General features: G+C 33.4%; 1 protein-coding gene across 2 annotated transcripts in view; it reads right to left on the bottom strand.

Annotated features, from left to right (window-relative positions):
* The window catches only part of bcl11bb (BCL11 transcription factor B b), a 68,319-nt gene that overhangs the window by 31,517 nt on the left and 24,081 nt on the right, over window positions 1–12,721 (bottom strand). For both annotated transcript variants that reach the window (XM_073934038.1, XM_002667860.8), the window contains exon 2: window positions 8,808–9,173. In XM_073934038.1, coding sequence (XP_073790139.1) covers window positions 8,808–9,173 — 366 coding nt within the window. The remainder of the gene's footprint in view (window positions 1–8,807; window positions 9,174–12,721) is intronic.

Here is a 12,721-nt window from a genome sequence, read left to right as displayed (position 1 = left end):
AAATAGGACTTTCTCTAGAAGAAAAAATATTATCAGACATACTGTGAAAATTTCCTTGCTCTGTTAAACATCATTTGGGAAATATAAAAAATAAATAAATAAATAAAAAATAAAAAAAAAAGAGTAAAAAATTCAAAGGGGGGCTAATAATTCTGACTTCAACTGTACATCTAAAACAAACACCCAATCTATAAAGGCAGTTCAAATCGCTGTTTTGCATTCATAAAATCGTGGCTTTTCTTTTTATTAATTCCCTGGTTAAATTTATTGACATTTTTTTGGTTTAATACATCTGACCTATATGGTTTTCACATTAAAACAATTCAATGCATTTATATAGAGTTCCTATGGTCAAGGATTACCATAATTTCATGCATTTAGTGCTTGATCTGTGGTTCATTTTTCATAAAGACGTTCAGAAACAAAAACATGACATTAATAAAATATATAAATATCTATACATATGCAAAAAGAGTGCTAGAGACAGTACTTTCATCAGAATTCAAAAGCCGATCCTTGAACTTGCTAAAGACAGTGCGTATTTTAGAAAAACACACACACACACACACACACACACACACACACACACACACACACACACACACACACACACACACAGATCTCTGAACATGAATAGCATGTCTTCTCTTTTAACTACAGCATTTTGAGGTGCTGTTTTCACGTGCCAGGATATTAGCAAGAGTTCGGTCAAACTGATTCATCAGATTCACTTTCTTCGGCTTTCGACACACACATACACACGCAGTCTGAAACTGTAACCCCTAATCACAACCCCGAAGGCTGGACATCAAATGCTGCAACGTTGAAAACAGATGATCAGAGGTAATTAACGCAGTTTCATATGCAAATTTAATTAATGCAAAACTACAAAGTCATTATGCAAATGGCGTCTTCTTGAGCCGCTGTGCAAATATTCATCACTTGGAACAGGGATCAGTCTCCTCATCTTTTGAAACTCTCTCGCACACACATACGCGCGCTCGGTTCTCTTAGGATCATGTATGAATAGTGTATTTATTTTAAACTTCTTTCCATTGACGGCAGACTGGGGCCATCAGAGCAGACAGCTGAGAGGCAGGAAGACACGATTTGGCACAGGAGCGAGACAATGAGACTGTTAGACCGGCACGGTATGAATATTCATGACACTGATTACTTTCCATGATTAAAGCCTACTCTAATATTTAAATGAGCGCATGCTAGGTGATTAGAGGAGCGTTTGGAAAAGGACAAGCGCGATGCCGCGTACACTTTCTCCTGAGTTTATGGAGGATGATTAGCTAGACGGTTGAGAGATTGATTCAAGTCTAAGGGCAGTAAACACTGTAAAAATATCTGTAAATTAGCAGTTTTTAGTATTTTTGATTTATTTGTTTTATTTTTATCCTTTTGAATTGCATTATGGGACTTTAATCTTGCTTCTAACAACCTTTAACCTTAAAAAGTTAGGCTTTTATGAAGATTTTTAATAGTTTGAAGTGATATATAGTCTGGGTTGGTGTTGAAATTAGGGTACAAATAAACTGCCAGAACATTTCATGCTATTTTACAGACTTATTTCCCTCTCTCTATATAATATTTCTGGGAACACTTTATTTTGATGGTGCATTTGAGTATTAGTAGACTGTCTGCTTAATTTTTGTTGATACTACTCCTTCAACAGTATAGATTCTGGTTGTACGATTATAGTCTGAGAAATAATCACGGTTATCACGATTATTATGCATTTATTTATTTCCAACCCCACTACTTTAGAAAATAAGATGCAAACTTCTTGTATTTTACAGTGTTATTTATTGCTGCTCAGTAACTAATTAATACAGCACAAAATAATATAAAAAACAAACTCTCTTTGTGCTTAAAAATAAGGGAATGTTTTTGACATTGACACATAGATAAGTTTACACTGTAAATAAATGACAGAACAATAAATAAATAAATAAAAATAAGAATAAAAAAAAAACAGTATTTGTCTAATGCAGGGCTTGAAATTGCCAACTTCAAAGATGTAGGAGCACCAGAAAAAAATAAGAGCACCCACCAAAAATGAATGAGCACTACTGCAACTTGGATTTATTGTATTTGAAAAACAACATCAATTAGAACAAAAAACAGAAACAACTATCTAATGCTGAGATGACTTCTTGATATTAGTGCAATAATTCCAAAATTAATGTCTAATAATTATAAACTATTAATGATGATGAAGATGACATCAATGAATTACATTTCTCATGATCATGCTGCTTTGAATGTGCTTGAATGAGAGTTATCCGCTATAAAAGTCCTACTGTTACTTTATCCTCCTGAGACCTTTTTAAATTTTTTTCTTTTTTTTTCTGTGATTTTCTACATCCTAAGCACATGGCAGGAAACAACAGGAAATGGACATTTTCAAGGACTATGTCATGACGTTAATATGTCATAACGCATCTAAAAATGTATAAATATAATCTATTACAGTAAAGAAAACATGATATGACAGCAAATGAAGGTTTCAACTAAATATGTCAATTTGACAATGATTAACTTCATATTTTTTTACTAATATTGACTGATGTATATTGGATTGACTAAAAAAAATTTAGCTGATTCAACAACAAACAAATAGGCAGCAATGCTATTTCACAGTGTATGTATCAAAAACTACATTTGAGACAAAAAAATCTTTATTTTTGATACAAAAGGAATTTTTCCACAGGTCTAATGAAGACATAATGTCATTAAAATATAAAAATATTGACCCAATCTCACGGCAATTCGTAACTTTTTAATTTAGTGTTTAATTCATATAAATTCGTTCAATCTCTGTTGTACAATTTAGTACGATTTGCTCATCACCAAATGATGGTTGGGGTTAGGCGTGAGGTTGGGTTGGGTGCCATGCCTCCTTTTAAAATCGTACATTGTCATCCGACTTAACTCGTACGAATTCGTATGAATTAGCCACTAAACTGACAAAACGTAAAATACTTGCGTTTTCTCATGAGATCAGGCTGAAAAATATATATATATTTAAAATAATCTAACTGCAAATTACATTCACTTATTACAGTGTGAATAGTAAATAAAGCAAATAATTCTACCTAAACCAAACCAAAACCCTAGGTTAAGTACAGTACGGTTAAGTAATTTCATTCATAATTAGCTCTTAGGGTTACACTTTATTTTAGGGTGCAGTTCTTGCTTTTAATAAACCATTTACTGTGACTTTTGTCCTAATCACCTCTAATTTGCTGCTTATTAATGGTTATTAAAGTAGTAGTTGGGTTTGTGTATTGGACAGGATTAGAATAAGATCATACAGAATATATTATATACTAATGGCTGGTCAAGCCCTGGACACCACATATTATGTTCCCTAATCTTAACCATTGTGTTTATTTATGACTGTAGTTTGTTTATTATGTTTATAATAAATAATATAAAATATATATTTATATAAAATAATATATAGAACTATACATGATTCACTCTGCTACAAAATCCTCCCTGTCAATCTAAATGAATGACTTTTCATTTAGAGTTAAGTCATCTGGTGAAATGTATTCATTTTGCAAATTACATTCACTTATTACAGTACGAATAGTTAATAAGGCAAATAACTCAACTTAAACCAAACCATAACCCTAGGTCAAGTACAGTACGGTTAAGTAATTTCATTCATAATAGCTCTTAGTGTCACACTTTATTTTAGGATACAGTTCTTGCTATTAATAAACCATTAACTGAGACTTTTGTCCTTATTACCTCTAATTTGCTGCTTATTAATGGTTATTGGTTATTAAAGTAGTAGTTGGGTTTGTGTATTGGACAGGATTAGAATAAGATCATACAGAATATATTATATATTACAACATAGCCGGTGATCAAAAAAGTTAATGTCAAGCCCTGGACACCACGCTTAATCCTTATCATTGTGTTTATTTATGACTGTTGTTTGTTTATTACATGTATATAATAAATATAATAAATTATATATATATATATATATATATATATATATATATATATATATATATATATATATATATATATATATATATATATATATATATATAGACCTATACATGATTCACTCTGCTACAAAATCCTCCCAGTCAATCTAAATGAATGACTTTTTATTTAGAGTTAAGTCATCTGGTGAAATGTATTCATATATCAAATTACATTCACTTATTACAGTACGAACAGTAAATAAAGCAAATAACTCAACTTAAACCAAAACATAACCCTACGTTAAGTACAGTGTGTTGAAGTAATTTCATTCATAATTAGCTCTTAGGGTTACACTTTATTTTAGGGTACAGTTCTTGCTTTTAATAAACCATTAACTGAGACTTTTGTCCTTATTACCTCTAATTTGCTGCTTATTAATGGTTATTGGTTATTAAAGAAGTAGTTGGGTTTGTGTATTGGACAGGATTAGAATAAGATCATACAGAATATATTATATATTACAACATAGCCGGTGATCAAAAAAGTTAATGTCAAGCCCTGGACACCCCGCTTAATCCTTATCATTGTGTTTATTTATGACTGTTGTTTGTTTATTACATGTATATAATAAATTATATATATATATATATATATATATATATATATATATATATATATATATATATACTGTAATAAGTGAATGTAATTTGATATATGAATACATTTCACCAGATGACATAACTCTAAATAAAAAGTCATTCATTTAGATTGACAGGGATGATTTTGTAGCAGAGTGAATCATGTATAGGTCTATATATATATATATATATATATATATATATATATATATATATATATATATATATATATATATATATATATATATATATATATACACATGTATAGGTCTATATATATATATATATATATATATATATATATATATATATATATATATATATATATATACACACACATGTATAGGTCTATATATATATATATATATATATATATATATATATATATATATATATATATATATATATACATGTATAGGTCTATATATATATAGAACTATACATGATTCACTCTGCTACAAAATCCTCCCAGTCAATCTAAATGAATGACTTTTTATTTAGAGTTAAGTCATCTGGTGAAATGTATTCATATATCAAATTACATTCACTTATTACAGTACGAACAGTAAATAAAGCAAATAACTCAACTTAAACCAAAACATAACCCTACGTTAAGTACAGTGTGTTGAAGTAATTTCATTCATAATTAGCTCTTAGGGTTACACTTTATTTTAGGGTACAGTTCTTGCTTTTAATAAACCATTAACTGAGACTTTTGTCTTAATTACCTCTAATATCCTGCTTATTAATAGTTAAAGTAGTAGTTGGGTTTGTGTATTGGACAGGATTAGAATAAGATCATACAGAATATATTATATACTAATGGCTGGTCAAGCCCTGGGCACCACATATTATGTCGCTTAATCTTAACCATTGTGTTTATTTATGACTGTAGTTTGTTTATTATATGTATATAATAAATTTTAATAAATATATATTTATATAAATTAATATATAGACCTATACATGATTCACTCTGCTACAAAATCCTCCAGATCAATCTAAATGAAGGACTTTTTATTTAGAGTTAAGTCATGTGGTGAAATGTATTGAAATGAACTTAAAAATAGGAACTTATTTAATACAAAAATGTAGTAGATTAATTAAATGAAGCATCAAAATAGAACTGAAGCGTATCCTTTTTGAAAAAATAAAACACAAACAATTTTTTCAATCTTACAGCATCTAAACACAAACTATCCTCAAAATGCCTTCAAACATTCACACTTAGTATTAATTAAAATATCTCCACTGAGATGAGAGGGGGTTAACATCCATCAGGCTTGGCGCTTTCTGGCCCACAGCATGTATGGCTTTTGCCTGTAGGCAACCATAGCTCCATATTGTATTTAATTAGCCCCATTAAATATAATCTAATTTGGCAGAAACTTAAGACAGTTAAGTGGCAGTCTAATGTGTCGAGCGAAGCTTTCATGCTCTGGAAATATTTAATTCAAGCCTAAAGCACCTTCCTGCCCTGCATTTCTGCGGATAACCTTGACGAATTCGCCACTTCTGTCAACGAAGCAAAACTAAAGCCAAAGTTGTTCAGTAAATACTAAAAAAACACTTAAGATTAAGAGCTTTGAAAAGGCACATTCTAACAAATATGGAAAACCAATAACTTTATAATGTAGTTTTTTTTATTATAAAAACTCTGGGTCCTGCTGACTAGCATTGGGCAGCGAATGTGTGTGTTTGATTTGTCTCTATTTGTCATTTTCTGACAAGCAAGAGAAGATTTCCTTGTCCAGACTGCGTGTGCTGAGAGGAGGGTGAAGATAACATGTGGCCCCTGCAGGCCCCGCACGCTAAACTGAGTCTTTAACCCTCCGAATAAGGAATCTTCTTCATTAATCCCCACACTATGTCTCTTAGCACTTGAATTTTAATGGGCTTTTCTTAGCCTTTTTTCTTTTTTTTCATCTTAATGCGATGATATTTCCCCCAAACACGTCGGGTGAGGATTTCTGGAGGTTCTCTCTCTCTCTCTCTCTCTCTCTCTCTCTCAGAGAATTGGTTTCAGCTGCTGGCACTCTCTGTTTTGTGTTTCACTTAAAGATGAGAGAAGGAGAAAAGCGAGAGAGATGCTACGTCTTGCTCTAATAAAATCATGCAAAGGGGCGTTAATCCCTCTTGAAGACCCGAATAAGAGGACCTTTTTTTTTTTTAAATGATCCAGTCAGAAGGGATTTTTGTGTCCAGTTTGTGCGATTTAAATATGTGTCCGTGTTTGTGTTGTAATAAGTCCTTGATGAAACTATACTTTTAAATGCTTTGTTTTTACAATGCGTGTTTGAATTGGGATCGGTAACATCGTTAAGTTCATAAATGTGGAACTTGTTGATTTCTGCACTCAAAAGAATGACGTTTGCTGTTTGTTCAAACTACTTGATGAAAATGAGCTGAAACAATGCAATTCTTGAGCTTTTTTTACTTAATTGTTTTATGTTCAATCCAATTAAATTCATAAAAACTAAGAAGGTAACTTAATTCCTTCATGTTGTCCAAACACAAATCAAGTGTGTGGAACCCAGCATTTTTTACAGTATGCTGTAAAAAAGCAATGTTGATATAAATAAACATAGTGAGATAACCCATTTGAGCCTGAAACTGTTGACCAAACTTAATTTGTATAATTAAGAACTAAGTTTATTTACGGAATAATCCTAAGTCAACGAGTTAACTCACTATTTTAAATAAAGTCAATTAATTAGTAACGAGTTCACTCTTTTAATCGCTTTTTAATAAACGTCATCTAATCGTTTAAAACAACCCAGGCTCATTCTGAAAATGTACCCCTATATACATTTCTGGAGAGTGCCAAATACATGCTAGGAGGTACTTTTTTTGCAGTTTTTGTTTTCACAAATTCACCAGAGGCCGCTGTGTACGATTTTTGAGATCTCGAATATCTCTTGTGAGTGCCATTCACGCCTGCTGTTCTTATGTCAATCCACCAGATGCCACTGCCTACGCTCCTCCTTCCCTTAACTCAAACAATAGTGTTTTCAAAAAGCACTGATCGACCCGCTCACCCACTTCCCTAAACCCAACCGACAGTTTTAAAAAGCAATCCAAAAAAAAGAAAAGCCCTCGCCTGATTTTTAACATTCTACCACATTCTCACCCAGTTAATTACTTGTTTATTTTATTTTTTGGCTTTCTGGAACTGTTCTTCGCCAGACTTGAACCCAGTCATCATGGTCAACTTCTCTCTGCATCTCAAGTCCACTGACGTACATGGTGAGCTACTGAACAAACTGGTAACAGCGGGAACGATGTCCATATGGAGGTAAGCAGTCAGCTTGTAAGTGCAAAAAGTTGTTTATATATTTACAAATATTATTTATATATTATTTATTGTTTTTGTCTTTGCCATGATGACAGTAAATAATATTTGACTAGACATTTTTCAAGACACTTCTATACAGCTTAAAGTGACACTTAAAGGCCTTACTGCATTAATTAGGTTTACTAGGCAGGTTAGGCTAATTAGGCAAGTCATTGTATAATGATGGTTTGTTCTGTGGACAATCGGAAAAAAAATAGCTTAAAGGGGCTAATATTGACCTTAAAATGGCTGTTAAAAAATTAATAACTGCTTTTATTCTCGCCGAAATAAAACAAATAGGACTTTCTCCAGAAGAAAAAACATTATCACACATACTGGGAAAATTTCCTTGCTCTGATAAACATTAAATTGTAATAATATTAGCTTTGTTTTACTGTAAAGTTAATCAAATAAATATAGCATTTGTGAGCAAAAGTAAATAATAAAAAATCTAAATAATAAAAAGTCCCTTTTATTACAACCCCAGTATAAATGTTCATAAAAAGCATTGTTCAATATAGATCAACATATTTTAAAAAGTCATGACATGACAAATATTTTATGTTATCTAATTCAGCCATGTTTCAACTTTTTCGAATTTCAGGCATACAAGCTGTCAGTTCAACTTTTTTTTTTAAAAAGCAATCACTCAATCTTTAACACATCATATATCTCAATAACTCTACGCAATAAAAAACTTTTGTTGACAAGAAAGCACACCTTTATAGCTTCTTTAGGAGTGCATTTGTTCTTACTATACAGTGTATGAGTAAGAATCTTTGTGTGTGAGTTTGACTGACTCCTCTTTCTTTGCCAAATTATTCCTTGCCTATTAAACATCCCCCCTCCTACAGCCCTCAGTGTAAGACACCTACCTGTTGGGACTCCCTCCTGCTTGGGGCAGATTCCTCTGGCAGGCGTCAGGCGTTTCTCCTCCTCCTCTCTCGGTGAGACCTGGATCCCGACTTCCACCGGTCCAGACCTCCGGCAGACGTCCGGCCGCAGGGGTCTGGGAGACGGGGAGCCACTGCCGCCGCAGTCGCTGGGTTTGTCGAAACAGGAGCTCGGTCCAGGGCACAGTCTCCTCTTGTGCTCGATAAACACTAGAATATCTCCCAGGGGGAAGTTGGTTTGGCATTGGCCGCAGGTCAGCAGGTCGCTCTCTCCAGCTCCCCCTGCAGGACTGGAGACGGAGCCCTCTGATGGACACTGGTTCATCCCTGCGTCATGATCTGCTGGAGCTGAGAAGTAAAAGACAGAGGGGGAAACATTTATTTATGCACTACTCTTTTACAGTAAACTGATTGTGATTAAAAATATTAATATATGGCTAATAAATCACATTTAGTGTTCCATAAGGTTGCATTTGTTAATGTATTTAATAACATGGACTAAGAATGAAAAATAATTATTATTCATAGTTAAAATATAAGGTTGTGCTTGTGAATTTATTATTAAAGTACATCCAGGTAGTTGTTATCTGCAGCCCGACGGGCAATAGAGCACTGTTATATAAGCCAGAAAAGCTTTATTCTGCATTGTACTTTATCTTGCTTATTACATTGATACTTGGCACTAAACATGAACATTAGATGCAAAACATAGCTTTGAGTAGTAATAGTTTATCAATTCTTTATTTAAGTGCAAAGCTGACAGAAAAAAAAGAAGACAAGAAAAGAAAAGAAAAGAAAACAGCTGAAGGAGTATACACTAACCGATGCATTTTACAGCCACAAGATGGCGCCAAACAGTCAAAAACGCAAAGCTGACAGAAACTAAAACAGCTGATGGAGTATGAACTAACTTGCACATTATTCAGTCACAAGATGGCGCTAAACAGTCCAAAACACAAAGCTGACAGAAACTAAAACAGCTGATGGAGTATACATTAACCGGCTCTTTATTCAGTCACAAGATGGCGCTAAACAGTCCAAAAGGCAAACCTGACAAAAACTAAACTAGCTAAATAAATTATGTACTAACCAACATATTGTTTATTCACAAGGCAGCGCAAAGCAGTCGAAAATGCAAAGCTGACAAAAACAAAAACAGCTAATGGAGTATACACTAACCTGCGCATTATTCAGTCACAAGATGGTGCCAAACAGTCAAAAACGCAAAGCTGACAGAAACGAAAACAGCTGATGGAGTATACACTAACCGGCTCATTATTCGGTCACAAGATGGCTCTAAATTGTCCAAAAAGCAAACCTGACAGAAACAAAACTAGCTGAATAAAGAATATACTAACCAACATATTGTTTATTCACAAGACAGCGCAAAGCAGTCGAAAATGCAAAGCTGACAAAAACAAAAACAGCTGATGGATTATACACTAACCTGTGCATTATTCAGTGATAAGATGGCACCAAATAGTCCAAAGCCAAAACTAACAGAAAACTAGCTGAATTAAGCATTTATTGACCTAAATTGTTTTATTTACAAAACAGTGCCCAACAGTTAAAAATGCAAAGCTGACAGAAACGAAAACAGCTGATGGAGTAACACTAACCGGCTCATTAGTTGGTCACAAGATGGCGCTAAACAGTCCAAAAGGCAAAGCTTAAAGAAACTAAACTAGCTGAATAAAGTATATACTAACCAACATTTTTCACAAGACAGTGCTAACTAGTCAAAAAAAAAAAGCTCACAGAAACAAAAACAGTTGATGGAGTATACACTAACCTGTGCATTTTTCAGCCACAAGATGGCGCCAAACAGTCAAAAATGCAAAGCTGACAGAAACTAAAACAGCTGATGGAGTATACACTAACTTGCACATTATTCAGTCACAAGATGGCGCTAAACAGTCCAAAACACAAAGCTGACAGAAACGAAAACAGCTGATGGAGTATACACTAACCGGCTCATTATTCGGTCACAAGATGGCACTAAACAGTCCAAAAGGCAAAGCTGACAGAAACTAAACTAGCTGAATAAAGTATATGCTAACCAACATATTGTTTTTTCACAAGACAGTGCTAAACAGTCAAAAAAGCAAAGCTCACAGAAACAAAAACAGTTGATGGAGTATACACTAACCTGTGCATTATTCAGTCAAAAGATGATGCCAAAAGCAAATCCGACAGAAACGAAACTAGCTAAATAAAGCATATACTAACCAACATATTATTCATTTACAAGACTGCACAAAAGAGTCAAAAACAGCTAAAAAACACAACGTGATAGACAAGCAGATACATATGAATGTGTATGTAAGTATATGGAATTGAATGTATTCACTGACAGTCAAGGTGATATGAAGTTCCCGGATGAGTCTGCTTTATTTAGCGGTTGTTCTCTGAGGATACAATGCATTAGTGTGAAAAGGTGTTTGCTTTTTTGATATCTTTATTTATTTTTTCAATGTTTCAGATCATCAAACAAATGCAATTATTAAAAGATAACGCAAGTAAACACATCATGCAGTATTTAAATGAATGTTATTATTATAAAAGAAAATCTAAATATAAAACGACATAGTCCTGTGCGAAAAAGTGTTTGCCCCTCTGATAAAACATAATCTAACGCTGGTTTATCACAACTAAGTTAGATTAGTGCCACACCGGTTCGCAATCAAGAAATCACTTAAACAGGACCTGCCTGACAAAGTAAAGTAGACCAAAAGATCCTCAAAAGCTAAACATCATCACGAGATCCCCAAAAAATTCAAAAAGGGGTGTAAATGCAAAAACTTTGTATAATTTTAAAGAAAACCCTTTAAATTTTCATAAAACACTATTAATAGTGTTTAAAAAGACAGTATATGTTGTCTGTGTTATAATAAACACCTAAAAAAGAGGCACTTTTTGTGTTTTTTTTATAAACTCAAATTTGAACGTGTACCTTTTAGGTTGTGTGTGGTCTAGCGTGCTGTAATTAATTTAGGTGGTTCCTGCACATGTCTGTAATCATAGGAAAACAGAAAAATGTCTCCACCATAATCTATGCAAAAGTTATTGTATTCCAACTGATGAGAGGCGCTGTACAAGCCACAGGGATCGATCATTGTTTTCATATTTCACTATTCTTTTGTTTGATCAAACATAATTCACTGTGTTTGGACCACGTCAGACATATGAAAGGATTACTTATGCACATCACCTCAAAAACAGAGGAGAATGGCCCTGAAGCACACAGCATAAGATAAGAGATGACAGCTGTCTGTGCTATCTGGGGCTGCTTATTAATCATGAATGTATTGTTTTCACTTCTGCGCCATGGAAACACCACAATTCATTTGGCAACTGTTTGATATGTGAATATAATTCAGTAAAAAGAATGCTAGAACCGTATGAGCGCCGGCAAGAGCTTTCATTTGAGCTATAACTTGTACATGTGCCATATATGAACCATTTAAAAAATATGAAAATGAACCAATGTACAATACCCAGCTCGGGTATCCAAAATACTGTGTATTTAAGTGTAAATAACTTTTGTACAGTAGAATAAAAACCAAAGTGATGCATATGTGCATAAAATATAGATTCTACACCTTCAAACGACACCACTAAAGGGGGTCTGGTGCAGTGCTAGCCCTTTAAATCTTAAAGCGAATATCAATGACGTCACAGACCCGGTACCGTGTCCGCAGAGTTTAACTGGTTAAAATGATTTGAAATGTCTATTTCATTCATCTCCTTGCAGCTTTTTTCTTTACAATTAATAAAACTCTTTGAATAACCACCGTGCTGTTGTTACAACAGTATTTAAAATGTGCAATCTAATAAACACATGAACGCCCCGCCTTGACTGGGCCGAATTTAAAAGAGTTGGTTTAACTAATTAA

Source organism: Danio rerio, chromosome 20 (assembly GCF_049306965.1).
Source record: "Danio rerio strain Tuebingen ecotype United States chromosome 20, GRCz12tu, whole genome shotgun sequence".
In the NCBI taxonomy this organism is placed as follows: Eukaryota; Metazoa; Chordata; class Actinopteri; order Cypriniformes; family Danionidae; genus Danio; species Danio rerio.
This window is presented reverse-complemented; position numbering and strand designations above follow the sequence as displayed.